Genomic DNA, 15,387 nt, shown 5'->3' on the forward strand with positions numbered 1-15,387 from the left:
GTAAGTGTGCAAAGAGCTGGCAGTGTGCCTCTTAAATGTGGCTGGGCCTGGATTTGGCAAATAGCATTTTGAGTAAGATCCTGACATTTGTATGTTTTCTCAGTGTTGAAAGGATTATAGTGCCAGGATTATATCAGTGTTGGCTTAGCTTTCTGTAAGAAACTCTTGTGTCCTGGAAGTCCAATTCAACATTGCAGCCAGCACTTTGTCAGAGCAGGTAGAAGAAAGTTCTTTTGGGAATACAATATTATTAAACTTGTCCAATTCTCAGGACTCCACGGGGAAGGCATTTACTAAAGCATGTGCTAAGAGCAGGAAGAAGAATAATGGTAAACCAAATTACTGAAAATGGCAAAGAGCTATTGCTAAAGGGTAAGTACTTTGTGTTGATATTAGTACCTACAAAGAATCGTAGGGCTTCTAGGACAATTGTTCTGAAACTATCAGTGTAACTTAACTGAAGAATAAAATCATTTCACTTTTTGAAACACAAGGTTATTAAGTTGTTAAATCCATCAAGCTGTGTAGGATCAGTTAACTTGATTGGTGAAGATATTCTCTAATCTAGTTCTGTAAAGTACAGTAGAAGTCTGATAGTAATTTCACATGTTTATCTAGCGATAAATCCAAGATCTGTGCTTAATTGTACACTTAATTTCGTGCTCTGGTGCAGCCTAACTGTTGCATAGGTTGTTGTCTGGGAAAGCTTTTGCTGTTTCTTTCATGCAGAACACAGGCAAATGCAGTCTTTTGAACTCTGAACTGTTTCAGTGGAATGAATATGTTATCAATAATGCATCTTCCTAATTTATTTTTTGGTAAAATTGCACTTTGTGTCACTTTTGTAGATGCCATAGCTGTTGCTGATTATAAATATGTACATGGTATCTGCTGTGTAGTGCATAATGAATCTTAAGAATCACGCCTTTGCTAGTTGGGTAAAAATCAGTAAACACCAAACTATATTGACAGTGTCAATTTGACAGTCAAACAAATAATGTTATTACATAATATAATAATGAATGAACACCATGTATTCTTAATATACCCATGAATGTCAATAGTTTGGTCTCTAAGCTGCAGTTCCTGATGGAAGTGTGTGTCTGGATCAGGCATGTGAGCGTTCAGTGTTGTCAGTGTAACTGAGTTCGAGCCTATGTTTCAAGTACAGAAGGTCTCTTTGCTGCCTAAAAGCTATCCAGGGAAAGATCTGTCCTTTCGTTGTGCTGTGTTTTCCTCTCATATAGCCTTATTGTTGCATGGGTTGTTATCTAGTGTGACTTTGACCTTTATTTTCATAAAATACTGGGTCAGCTGGGATTTTATAGTGCCTGCTTTCTGCCACCTTAAGTGAAAAAGACCTGGTAGCTGAAGGTGAACTGGCATTGAGGGTTATTTCATTACCAATGACTCGTTTGTAGTGTGAATGAGTTTTATCTATCTAGATGCAATGCTATTTATTTCCTGTTGCTTCTGTTTCTGATGTAAATATAATACTCCTAATAAAAAAACCCCACACCTAAAATAGCCTACCTCCAACCCAAGAACTTAGTGGAGTTATCAAAACATTTTGAGAACTTTTTTTTCTGAGCTTGGAATGTCACTGTTACTGTCTTGCTGCTGCAAAATAAAGAAATTTTTGGTTTCAGTATGGAAAAACATGAAAGTTAAATCATGACTTTCTGGTTTTGCATGAAAAAAGTACTTTGGATAATACTGACTACTTTGTAGCTAAAGGGAAAATAAGTATTTCTCATTGTCCGATCCATGCTGTCAGCTGCATGTTCTGCTGTTGCAAGTTTGTAATCAGAAGTTTTGTTTTAGAAATACTTCATGTTTCTGACTAGCTGTGTGCTATTCACGTAGAAGCAAATATTTCAATAGTCTCTCTTTTTTATTATTATTTAAAAGAAAATCTCTACTTTGGACTGCTGCTGACATTGGATTAGGAATTCTGCTAAGTTGTCGAAAGTGAGTAATTTAAGAAAAGAAGCCATATCCGATGTCTGTTCAGGAAATTTAAAGATAATGATATCTGCAAAGACATGATTGTACATAGACTCATTTGTTGCAGTCTCCCAAATGAACCAAGAAAAAGGTTCCATAACAGTTCTGAGGAGTTCTGTTTAGTCCAGCCACATGTGAGGAACCACATAATTAAAGAATATAAGGAGATCTGGAATGTATTTGAAATCAAATTGTCATCTACATGTTTTTTAGATTATCCTGATATGTCAGTCTCTTGATATACTTCAGCAGTACTCTTGAATGCTTGGCTCCTGAAATGTGGAGGTACCAGGGTCCTTGAACTGCTGGCAAAGGCCAAGAAAGGTGTTGAGGTTTTTCTTTTCCTCAGCAATACTCAGTGGGTGACAAGCAGAATGCTCTGAACATCACCCAGCCTTTGGGAGGAACAGTACAAGTGCTTGGGAAAGCATTATCCTTATTGACATCTGGGTAGGGCTTTCTCAAGAACTATTTTAAAAACAAACCAAAACCCCAAAGTGTAATAAAAACGGACATGGACAGCTTTTAGTATAAAAACTTCATCCATAAGGCTGTGAGCAAATGTCCTCAAAAATAATGTTACGACTAATAAAATTACCTAGTTATGCAATAATTTCTGTTTGGAGGAATCCCATTGTTTCTCTACCTTTTTTTCCCCTGTAGAATACCTACCGTGGGTGTATGCATTTGTTCCTAGGTCTTGTGAGAACAGTTCAATGTAGCAAACCTATTTTGGCTTTGTGGTCAAAAAATCAAAATAAATTCTGGCTTAATTGCCAGTTGTGAAGAAATGTGCAGAACATCTTGACACATGAAAATCTGGAAGTGCATAAATAAATCAGAACAGAACTAACTTTCTTTCCAAAGTGGGATAAATTTTGCATACCTTAAACCACCCATAAATTAGGCTTTTATTTAAGTTAGGTTCTCTTTAGAGGTAATTTGCAGCATGCCAAGGTGCACAGGAGGCACTCCAGGAATCAGTTAATTGGGCCATCTCTTTCTGAGTGAAAAGTGTGACTACTTGGTTATAACTGCCTGCTGTTTAGATAGCTGAAATTAGGTTAAAGGAAATCCACAGCAACTACTTGGATATCAACTCTGATTTCTAGTCTTAGATTCCAGTGTTACTTGTAGATGGAATATTAAAAGTATGAATGTGTTTTCTTAACTAAAGAAATAGTCAGATTAAATGATGTTCCATGGGCATGAAAATGGCTCGGTTTGTGTCCTTAACTATCACAGGCTTTGTAGCCAGTGATACTTGTGAAATAGTGTCTGAATAACAGCAAAAAGTGGTGTTAGCTGCTAGACAGGCTGTTTCATTACAATATTTTTTACTGTGGTATACATAAAGGAGTCTGGACATGCACAGTACAATTAAAAGTGAGATATTAACTCTCGGGCTATTCCAGAAATTAAATTATATTGAGGGGAGGCGTGTTGAGCTGTCCTTTGAGCTGGGTTTTCTAGGAAATACATGTGTTGTTTGTCAGTTATAGATGTAAGTAAACCAACAGGTTTCTTTGTCAAGCTGAGCATTTCAGTTCCCGCTCTGACTTGTGCTCTGATTCGCAGTAAAATTATTTGAAGAAATTTAGCCCGTCACTTAAGATGTAACTCTTGACATTTCAGGTAGGGAGGATTATGGCAGCCCTGCATGCCATCATCACAGGTCACAGCCGTATCTAGAGCTTTGTCCAGCTTTCCTGTCTGAGGCTGTTCCACCTGAGATACTGTGAGCATGGTGTGTGTGCCTCTGCCAATTGGCATTTAACTAGCTCAGATTGCCTGTAGAAGCAAAGTGGCAAAAGTTTGTTATCAAAGTTCAGCCCTCTTCAGATTTTTTTTTCTTTAATATTTTAAAACCTTATTGTAGCTTAACTGGCATTACTGTTTCAGTTCCTGTGTTATCTCTGCTGGCCAGACTGAAGCTGGTCAAACTATCTGTGCCTTCAGCATGCCTTAACTTGCCAGGTGGATAAAGCTTCCATAAGCAGTAGGTGAGCATTTCTGACTTAGTCGTGTCCACGTGGAAAAATCTGCGGTTGTTTCAAGATGCACTAATTTCCACTTATTTACCTGAACATGATGAAGTAGGGGAGTGGTGGTTTTCTATAAGGGAGTTCAGAAGCTGACAGTAGAGGAGAATAAAACCTTGACAGGTCAAGCCATGCAACTACTCTTGCCACCTTCTCACAGGGATGGTTATTTTAGTAGTCTGGCTGAGTACACCTTATCGCTGTGAACTTTCCTGCTCTTTACAATAATCTCACTATGCCTAATTGTTCAGCTTTCATTTATCCTCACTGATCTGTTCTTTAGTTAATTTCATATATGTTTTGTTTGTAATGCTCTCTAAATTCTGATTTTCATCCCTCAGTTACTAAAGAAAATGCAATGGCTCGCACAAAAGACTTGCATTCAGCAAGTGAAACTATGTCTGTCTCGCCTAATCCTCTCCTAGAAGGAAAACAGTAACATGGATACTGTCCTCTGTGTTCTTAATCTTTTTCTTTTCATTTTTTTTGAGTAAAGACAACATTAACCTTTTGGAGAAGAACAAAATAAAACCAATCAGTAAAATATCTGCTACAGATTTAGCCACAGTGTTTTTTCTCGGCAATGAGATAAAAGGTAGCCAAAAGTTTGGACATCCATTTATTGCTTTTATTCTGTCTTCTGAGCTTGTTTGTATGTCTGGGAGTATGCACACTTAGAGTTTGTAGGTTTTGTTCATGAACCATCTTTAATGTTTTAAGGAACTCAGGTTATCCATATGATGAGGAACTTGTTCTATAGATCTGAGTCCATATCTGAGTAGGGGAGCTCTAAAATGTTCAGGGAACTATGCTGGAGATGTTTAGATAAACTGTATAGTTGTAGTGGTGGCTGCAAATAGAATTATTTGGTTTGGAAGAGAACTGGTAGCATTCAGAAATAAAATGCCTTAATAATTGAAAGATAATGAAGACTCAGAAGCACCGAAACAAGTGAAGAGGAAACATTAGCCTACTTGGAATAAAGTTTGCCTGCCTCAAATTTGAGATTAATTAGGCACTAAGGCAAATCAATTGTTCTCTATTGCAGAGTATATAGCTCCCTCTTTAAGAAATGTTCCTTGCAAAACAATCTTGCATGATGAAAACTAACACCACATAGCTACTGGCCAAGACCAAGACTTGATAACTAAGAATGTGGAAAACTGTATGCATGTCAGAGGATGGTGCTTGCCCAGGAGACTTCGTGCTTCAGAATGTAAACTGCCCTCGTGTGAAGCTGGGGCAAGAATTCCCCAGAGTAGCTTTCCGAGGTCACATCCACTCTCTTCCAAAACTGATGGAGATAACAAGCTCTTCCCGTGCAAGTAAGTCTGTTGGAAGCTGCTGGTATTGCTTATTAGCAGACAGAATATATCAGACAAAGCTTTTATTGCAGTGCAGTTTATATATTGTGCTGCAGTCTGTTCCGTTCTGTTTTGTCAAAGTACATTTGTGATTCTTCTGGAGGAAAGGGTCATCTGCTATAGGTTTTACTTGTGAAATGGAAACAGAATATGGAAAGAGAGAAAGTAAGATGAACACTTTAATTTAGAACATGTCTGAAAAGTAGAAATTGCATTGAACATGCAAGTGTGGTGAAGGTGATTTTTGGCTGTCATTTAATTAGCTGTATTTAACTTAGCAATGTAGCACCCTTCTTGAATCAGCACACATCTCTGCAGCACCCAGTTCTGCTTAGTGGTGAAGTGAAACTAGGGTGTCATTGTAAAGAACTTGCATATAAATTTATGCTCCTTCACTTCCTGTTGAAAGTGTACAGTGTTTGAGAGGGGCTTTAATGTGGCACTTCATTAGATTAGTAGGAAAGGCCCCTTTTATTTTTGCATTGTCTGCAGTAATTCATAATCTGTATGTTATTACAGGATAATGGAGCTAGCGCTGTGAATGTGGTAAAAAGCCAGTTGTATTTCTCTATCCTCTAGAGGAAGATGTGCCCTAGCAACTGCAAAACCAATACTCTATTTCCAGTCACTAGTTCTACTAATGTTTCTATTGCAGTTTGCTTTGTTTGGGTTTCCTGTGTGCAGGAAGGTGTATAAAGCGAGCACACCAAGGGGTCAAATTTGGAAGGAAAATCGAATGGTGATACTTGAACATACAAATTGAGAATGAGAGAGAAGATGGAAGCTCTTTGAGAGAGTTTCTGAAGAGACCAATTGTGAAAAATTCACTGCTGATAAAATGAAGTTGCATCTGAAAAATAATATCAATGAAGATTCATCTGAAGTCACTGGTCTTTGTCAGACTCGGGGAGATGGCATGAAGTGATCTTTCTTAAATAAGGATAGGTTATATCGATGATGGTAATGAGAGACTTGGCATTTTGAAAGAGCAAAACAGTTGTCATACTATATCTGAGATTGAAAGTATGAGTTGTCTTGGCAACAGTGTGATTTTATACATCAAAAGGGTGAGAATTTCTGTAAGCATTACAAGTAAGGGAATGCCCATTTATATTGACTTGAGACAATAGTAAGATAAGGTTCCTGATGGAAGAACAAGGAAAACTAGGACAGCAAAGAATTGATTTAAAAATCACTGTGATTAAAAAAAAAAATCAGTCTGATATTTCAAACATTCAGTCACCAGAGCGAGTATACAGGATCCTATATAGTATATAGGATTTCCTACATAGTATATGAGCAATGAGGAAACAAATCAGTTGCTCATGACCCTACTGTGTTTGGTAAAGTGTAATGGTGAGAAGATACTGTAGAGACCAGTCTTGAAGAATCAAGTAGGCTATTTCTGTTGCTGTTGTCATCATTTGCACCATCATTAGTGTCCAATTTAATGAGTAAAATGTATATGGCAGATAACTCCATTTCCTCAGCAAAAATCACAAATGTACTTTAACCACAACAAGAAGGTGGGACTGCAGCACAGCTTAGAGCACCGCAGCAAAATTGATCTGCTATAGTCCTGCTGCCAGTGTAGACTTAACAAATACAGCAACCAGGGAGTTTTTGCAGATTTTTACCTTGCTGAAGTTGATAAACATTTGATTTTGATGCTGTATGGTTAAGCTTACTGATGTTTTTCTAGTAAAAACTTTTACAGTGTACAGCAAAGTGAGCATTTCTCACATGTAGGTGGGATCAGCAAATAAGCTGAGCCCACTTGTTCAAGGCAGCTGCTAATTAACATTTTGAGGTTAGTTGTGTCAGAGCTGTGAGAAAGGCAATAGGCATGTAAACACAACAGACTGCTCTCTACCTATATTTTTGATCAGCTGTTTACTTCCAGAAGCTTGAAAATCCCTCTGTTTTTTGTCAATATTGTTTTTCCAAAAATTTTGTTCAAAGCACGGTCAGTGATTTCCAGCAAATTGTGCTGCTTTCCATGCATCCCTTCCCCTCAGTAAGAATAGTACTGAATGTTCTCATAATTTTTTGGCTTATAACAATTACTTTTGTAACAGTGCGGTGTGTGCTGATCCCTGTGTGTAGGGGAGGACTCTTCTGTTTGCCTGTTAAGTTCATATTGCAAGTTGATTCAGATTTCAGAGGGCACGGATATTTTCACTTCAATTATATTAAAATAATTTATTGTAGTATTGCTGAATTAATTACCTTAATAATTGAAAATACGTGCAAAAAAATCCAGCTGTTTAATGTCTTGCTTTTGGTGTGTTCAGTGTACAATACTTCTTTAACTTGCAGTATTTTCATTTGGGATAATAATTTTTCTTTCATTTTTAATTTCTTTAGTGGTTACTTCTTTTGTAAATAGAAAAAAAAGTATTCCTTGGATTGATCCTTTCTTGAAGAGATGCTCTTGGAAATCTTTCATTTGTATTGGCTGAAAGAGTAGGGAGTGAAGAGGTACAGGCAGAAGAAAAGAATTTTTGTTTGTTAAGCAGAGTGTAGTGGGAGACGAAGGTCTGAGAATTTCTGAAGATGGAAATCAATTTAATCTCTTTTTTTTTTCTCTCCAAAGGTTATTTTAAACTATAGTGCCCTTGTTTGTTTGGGTTTTTTTTAAGTTACTACTTGTTACAGAAAGCTCTACTGATCTTCCATGTTATCATTTTTTTAACATTGTTCATTGTGTATGTGAATGCTCTGCTTTTGCTGTACTTGATGTTAGGTTTTAACTTTAAGAGGAGTCTGAAGAATGCACAGTCTAAATGTTCAAAACACAGTAAGGGTAAAGACATGATGAGTGTGTTAAAGTCTGGGATTAGTGGGCATAATAAAAAACAAACAATAATAAAAAACAAGGGAGGGAGTGCTTTGGTATCTGTCTACTTGTATTGTACTAACAGAATCTAGTCTTTGAAGTCTTACTAAATCTACCTAATCAGTTTGGACATAATGGCTCAAAAGTTGCTCTTAGCGTTAATAATGATTTCTAAGTGCATGAGAAGTGTCTTATCACTTGTCACTATTCTATGTAAGAAATAGTTATAGAAGTGAACGTTAGAGAATAAAGGCACATAAAGCCTTGTAGCTGTGACCCTACTTGTAAATTTTGCTTTGAGGTGACTGTTTATGCTATTTTAATGAGATACAGGAGTAGAAATAGAAATAATTCTACCTTTAGAGTAACACCTCTGATAGTGCTAACATTGCATAACTTTAGATACTAAAATAAACAAATTCAATTGACTAAACAAGTTTATTCCCTATGGATTTGTCAAGGTTACAAAGTCTGTCTTTCTCTGCTTATTCAAAACCTGTTTCTTTTTTTCTTTGCAGGTCATGGCAACCATAAAGAAAACAGTCCTTTCCTGAACAGTACAGAAGCGGGCAAGGGAGGTGATTACTATGACAGAAATCTGGCCTTGTTTGAGGTAATTTCTAACTGGTTTTTATACTCCTAATGTGATTTGTGATCTTCCAAAATGGGAGGGATTAAGCACATCCTTCTCTCTCACATGCTTTTTTTTGTGGATGTGTGTCTCTTGTCTGAGGTATCAGCAGGCAGAGATACCCTGTGTGATGAAAAAGCTCAGATATTCTGATCAGTTTGGACTGTGGGGCAGAGAGAAGTGACTGTTTCCATGTGGAAAGAAGGAGGACCAGGCGCTCACACCAGAGGCCAGTTGGAGTCACACCAAGCCCAGCAGAACCCTCCACACCCCCGCCTCACTGGCACTGCATTAAATGCCAGTGTGTTACGGCACACTAAGACCTAGTTTCTCAAAAATGTTTTCAGAAGCTCAGGTGCTGGGAACTGGTGCAGAGGGACTTTGTGTGGCTTTCCAGCTGGGCTTCTGAGTTACAGCTTCACAGCAACATTGGTTATACGTGCCCCGTGTTTCCCATTCTGGGAGCTTGGTGTGGGGCAGCCTGAGCTGGCTCTGCACCCTGACGGGTTGGTACCTGCACAGTCTGGCAGTGTGGGAAAGAGCTTGGGTAAGTAGAACCAACCTGCTGCTGCACAGGAGTGCACCATGGAAAGGCTGCCACCATGTTTGCAGGCAGTATGCTTGAGCTAAAAGGCTATGAGGCACGTTCCCAGCTGTAATATCTCCTCATTCCAAAACACAGTAAATCTGTGATCAGGATAAACTCACTTGTAGGTTGTGGAGAGTTGGGTACTTGAGGCAGGCTGCTGCTACTCACATGCCTGCTTTTACCATAAGCAATAGCACAGGACCACACCAAGTTTGCAGGCTCTTCTGTGGGACTAAATAGTGGGAGGAGCATCCTAAAGGCCATGCTGCTCAGCTGACTGAACAGGAGACACATACTGTCTTAACCTTTTTCTGTGAGGAATTGTAACCAGGTTTTTAAAGATGTGAACTTCTACTGCAGGTCAGATCAGAGGAAGAAGTAAGAAAAGGGGTGCTTGGCTCATGGCATCCCCTTAGGGATGATCCCATTTGGCGTCAGTTTCTGCATCAAGTGCAAAGCACATAACAATAACAAACCTGCTAGAAACTGTCCATGGTGATACATAAACATATGATAAAACTGCAGACAGCAAAGTTTGTCTCAATCAGTTTTTCCTGTGTGGAAAGTTGTTTCTCTTTACCATGTGTTCCTTACTGTGCAGACATGTAAGAGATTTTAATTTCAAAGAGAAAGGGGAAGGGAATGATTTTGTTCCGGTTCTTTTTTCCCCTTGATTTGATCCCTCTGCTTTGTTTGGCAACTTGACCTTTTTAAAAGTATGTCTGTTGATGTCAGTTGACATTAGAGATACATGCAAGGTACACATTCATTTTCTTACAGTGCCAAGGCTCAGACTTCTTTATTGGTGTAATTTTGCTTTTTAGCACCTAAGGAGAAGGATGCAGTGCAGACCTTTTGGTATAGCCTTTTGCTGTCAGAGTTGCCATCCTTTCAGAAAATTAAATCCTCTAATCAGTGGTTCAGGCACAATGAAATAGTCTGTCATTCCCTGGATGATTTTCCTGGTGTGTTCCCTGGTAGCCTAAGGCATTCCAAGGAAGGTGGGACCCCAGTCTCTCTTCATACTGTGAACTGCAGAAGTTGAGTAGTTGTCTTTTTCCACAGGAAGAACTTGATATACGACCAAAAGTGTCATCTCTCCTTGGCAAGTTGGTCAATTACACAAATCTTACCCAAGGTGTTAAGGAACATGAAGAAGCAGAAAGTACTGATGGATCAAAGAAGAAAGTATCAAAAGTAAGTAAAGATTCTCTCCATGGCCTGCTGATGAATGGGATGATTCCTTATGTGATTTCTGGGGAGCTGTGCTGCTTTCTGCTTTTTCTTAACCTCTGTTAGGAGCCATGACAGTGTTGCAAAGAAATGACATAGAACTCTTTAGGGAACCAGAGGTTACCAAAGAATTAGGGCAGATGTAGTGGTTAAGCACTGCACACTACAGTGCAATTCCCTTCGGTTGGTGTGGATTTAGATAAAAAGGGGATATGAATAAACAACAAAACAACACCCCTCCACCCCCCAGCTTTTTCCTAGTGCTGTTTTAGCTGACCAGTGCTATCTAACACATCTCTACAAGCCTGGTAGGTATGACACAGGATTTGAAGGAGGCAACACCCTTCTTAGAGTGGTGGGTGGAGGTCAGATTGAACACCCTGGGGCAGCTCAGGAGTCATTCTGCTGTTAGGCACTTAGGCAACTGAATTCTGCCCCAAAGGATCTGCATTTAGATGGTTTGCCCATTTGGGCCAGCCTTGTAATAACTAAATAGCAGTTGAGGCTTGATTGTTGGTAGTTAGATTTCTATCAGGAAGGGAGTATTTAACTGCTCCTCTTCTCCTCTGGCAGTCCTTCTGCAGGTGTTTTGGTTAATGCCACACCTGCGAGTGGTGTGGTTGCATTTTATGGCTCTTGCAGGCCTGTCAGTTTGCTTGTAAATTCTGTCAAAAGAAAGATTTTCAGGAAGCTAAGATAGCACTTGAATTCTGCAGATCTAATAGCGCTGCCCTGTCAAAGTCTGAGCCATTTCAGAAAGAGATGGCAATGATAGTGTTGAAAATCAGCAGTGTTCTCACAGAACATGCATGTTACCCCATGCTGAACACCATTACTCGCACTCCAGCTCCTTACTCTGTACGGTTTTACACTGGGGTTAACAAAGTTGTTTAGTCAGCATGAAGCTTAAAATTCAATTTTATCCGACACCACATGCACTAAAGTGCTGCAATATTGTGGTCAATATCATCACAGGACAGAACGAAGGTCATCTGGGTGCAAGAACTGCATTCTGGTACTATAAGTTGACATTAAAAAGGTGTGGTGTTAACATTTTTACATCTAGATATGATTTCTGTAAGTGCTCGTGTATTTTCAAGCTGTTTCCTGCCGTAAAAAAAAGACCGTTGTCCTTGTTAAAGCTTTGCTTCTAGGGCAGAATAGAGTTTAGGCTTAATAACTGGATTGTCCTGAATTATGCTTTCCCATGTCCCAAAAATGTGTTTTTGCAGACTTCTCACATGTTTTCTGTAAATGGGTTTGGTAACCACTCCAAAAGTGACAGTATCATCCTGCATTAATATCTCAGTATTTTCTGTGTAAACACTGCAGTGTCCTTAAGGGAGTCTTAGCCTCCATGTCTGTCTCTGGGATAAATTACATCAGCTGCAATATCATAACGACAGTTTATATTGCCATGAGCAATATAAAATTTTAAACATCTTGCAGACTATAAGACGATTGAATATTAACTTGGCCAATAATTACAGCCATTAAACCCAGAAAATTCAAAAGCAGTAACTACAAGGCTATGGATTGAAGGTATTCAGAAACTGTGAAAATGGGATTTTTCTACACATTTGTTTTTAATCATCTTCAAAGTATAAATCACCGTGCTGCTGTTATTTTATCCTTCCCATTTGAGCATGAGTATGGAAGTGTGGCAGTCCACCTAGCCCCTCAGAAGGTCTGTGTAAGGGCCAGCATTATGAATCCACCTATTGCTAAATCCTGTACTGGATGTGCTCAGCAAACATGTACCCAGCCAGCGTGACAAAAAGTAACCTGCCTGTCACTCACTGGAATTGGCATCTCATAGACAAGAACTGGAGCAAGGCTGATGAGCAGGTTCTAGATCTGATATTCAGAAATGAACTGAGGAAAGCAATCCTTTCACTAAGTGTTTGTAATTCTCTGAGTCGGCAAGACAGGTCTCTCTCAATGAATACCTTTCAGTGACCTAGCACACCCCCGCCCACCAAATCAGATCCTTTTAAATTCATTTCATTTCAGTGCAAAACATCTTGATATGAACATATTATCCTGTTTCAGCATCCCCACTAAATATTTTTGGTAGTAGCATTCTGTGTTAGGTACACATCAGGTACAATTGACACAACTCCATGTAATAAGGTAGAATGGGGTTGCTTTTTCTTTTCTAAATACAGTCTTATAATAAAGCACTTAATAGTCACAGTGCTACAGAAATATCCCCTTCTCATGATGGAAAAAATTAGATAAACTATTTTAGTCCATGTATATTTAATAAGACAGTTCATTTCTGTGCTGTCTGTCTTCATGCTACAGAGCAACTATAAGAGCTGTCATTGCTGATCAATGTCCCTGAGCCCTGCAGCCAAGTGCTTTAATAACCCATCATACCGGCACAAACGAAATAGTGTCCTTCAGACTCAGATCAATATTTATATAAATTATGTGTCTGCAGCTGATGAGAGTGAACAGAAACATGATCTGCATCACTGAAATAGCGACTGTTTTCGAGATTTTTCTATCCCTTCTTGGTTGTTCTAAAACAGTGTTCTTCAAAATGTCTCTGTGTTTTATTTCCTTTATTCAGCATGAGGTGTTATATTTTTTCATTTGGTTGCTGTTGAGGCTGAACATAATAATACCCTTCTTGTTTCAGATTGTATTCCGTTTAGACTTCAGCACTGGTTTAGTATCAGTTAGTGATGGTCAGATGCTATAAAAAAGGGTCAAATCACTGCAGATTACCGATGTTAAATATTTCTGTGCACAAGCTGGTTCAAGTAGCATTTGTGGATCATTCTTTCTTACAAGTATTTTTTTGCCACAGGGTAAGAAAATCTAGACTCAACTTTTATACCCAAGATACGCTTAGTAATACTGTGGCTTGGGTTTTGGCTGTGGACTGACACTTAGGCATTTCCTAGGCTACTCTGCTCTGCAGTGGTCTCACAACTATACAACTAATGTACAATTTCTCTTCCTCTGTGGCTGAAGTGGGCTTGTAACTTGATAGGTGTAAGAGGTCACTTAAGAGGGAGAGGGAGAAGATAATGGAACAGTGGAGCAAAGCTGCAGGGACACAGGGCAGAAGAGAGGAAAGAGCTGAGCTAAAGTGAATTCTTATGCAAAGGAAGCAGGTGTTGGGAAGTGTGTAAAGGGTAGGCTGAAAAGTCACCTGCTTCACAGTTTGGAAGACTGTCATGTAGAATACACAGAATTGCTTCTTCTGTGTAGGAGCAACAGGTTTCTTTCCTTTTCTCAGATGCAAGTTTTGACAAACTGTTTAACTCCTTTATCTCTGATACACACATCTGATAAATTCACATGATACTGGCTGCTGCGTTCAGAGATGTTGTGAGAGGAGGGACTGGCGGATCAGTGGTCAGATAGATGATAAAATTATGTGGAATGTGTTCTTGAGAGGCAAAGCGTGCATTAATGTAAGAATGGGAAGCCCCTGTGCTGGGCAAAATCTGCCAGTGCCTGGCAATATTTAGTCATTTCTCAGTTACTGTTTATGCAGTTGAAGACAGTGTGAATCAGATGAAGGTGTTGGAATCAGAAGTATCTAAACCTCCCCTTCCTTGAGGAAACAGGTACACTATAAATAATACCCTGTGAAGATTCTCTTCCACAACAGCACTGGAGCAACTCAACAGTAAAAAATCCTTACCTCACCCTGATCAGGACACTTACATACAAGTGTCCTTTCTGTTACTATCAGAAGACAACAATTCCTTTTGTCCTTACACATTATCCCCGATAAAGCTGATCAGATTAGTTCTTTAGGATGGTAATTTTTATACAATGGCAGGTTATGGTTTAGGGAAATTTTTTTTGTGTACTATGGCACTGGAACAGCTGAAGAACAGGTCTGCCCCCATGTTGGTAGGTCTCATAGGGTTACTTCATTGCAAACCCTCAACATGTGATTCTGTTGCCTGCTTTACTTCAGGAGGTTCACACGAGTTGTAGTGTGTATGAGGTTGATCTGTTTTAGCTTTAGTCACACAAGGAATTCAAAGCTGACTTAAAAAAATTCAGTCAGCAATTCCTGGCATTTCTAACAAAGAATAATACAGATCATGCTCTTGGGCACAGTTTTCTTTCATCTCTGTCAGGGCACATTCCTAATGCAGACGAGAAAATTCTGAATTGTAACATGTAATTGCAAGTCGAAGCACTAAATTCCTAGGCTTCTTATTTTGACCTGATGATCTTATAAACATTTAATTCTTCTAGGATTTTGCTTTGTGTACTGAATACGCTATTGACTTACCCTAGGTAAAGGTTTTGACAGCCATTTTATCACTTTAAGAGTAATGTACTTGTCTTTAGTCATTAATCCAAAGCAATAGTAATTATTTATTTAAAAAGGTACACGTGACCTGTTTATTTTTGCATTTAGCTAATGCTGTGTGGAGTCAAATTTGAATAAATGCTGTCACCTCCCTGTAATATCCTTATCATTTAAATGATTGTTCGAGAGTTTCTTTAAATGTTGTCTATCTATAATATATTTTGTAATTCAGGTTTATAGAAGGGAGTATAAAAAGGGATGAGCCTTTTAGAAGTTAGACTCCATTCCCCCTGTGATATAGAATTCAATATAATTTTAAATGCAAATGAAAACCTCAGAAGGCAGAAGTAATGAAATGTCTTGGCAGGAAGCCACAGATATTTGGGACTCT

General features: G+C 38.7%; 1 protein-coding gene across 6 annotated transcripts in view; it reads left to right on the forward strand.

The window, feature by feature from the left end:
- SLC12A4 (solute carrier family 12 member 4) overlaps nt 1–15,387 on the forward strand; it is a 47,042-nt gene that overhangs the window by 11,589 nt on the left and 20,066 nt on the right. For 2 of the 6 annotated variants that reach the window (XM_051771358.1, XM_051771357.1), the window contains exons 2-4: nt 5,098–5,374; nt 8,771–8,865; nt 10,538–10,669. In XM_051771358.1, the coding sequence (XP_051627318.1) occupies nt 5,203–5,374; nt 8,771–8,865; nt 10,538–10,669 (399 nt within the window). In that variant the 5' untranslated portion in view covers nt 5,098–5,202. Of the gene's footprint in view, nt 1–271; nt 373–5,097; nt 5,375–8,770; nt 8,866–10,537; nt 10,670–15,387 lie in introns of those variants that run through there. The other 4 variants (XM_051771356.1, XM_051771360.1, XM_051771359.1 and 1 more) reach the window with 3 other exon arrangements.

This window comes from Manacus candei, unplaced genomic scaffold (genome assembly GCF_025592945.1).
Source record: "Manacus candei isolate 608988 ecotype Guabito, Panama unplaced genomic scaffold, ASM2559294v1 h1tg000131l, whole genome shotgun sequence".
NCBI classification, from domain to species: domain Eukaryota; kingdom Metazoa; phylum Chordata; class Aves; order Passeriformes; family Pipridae; genus Manacus; species Manacus candei.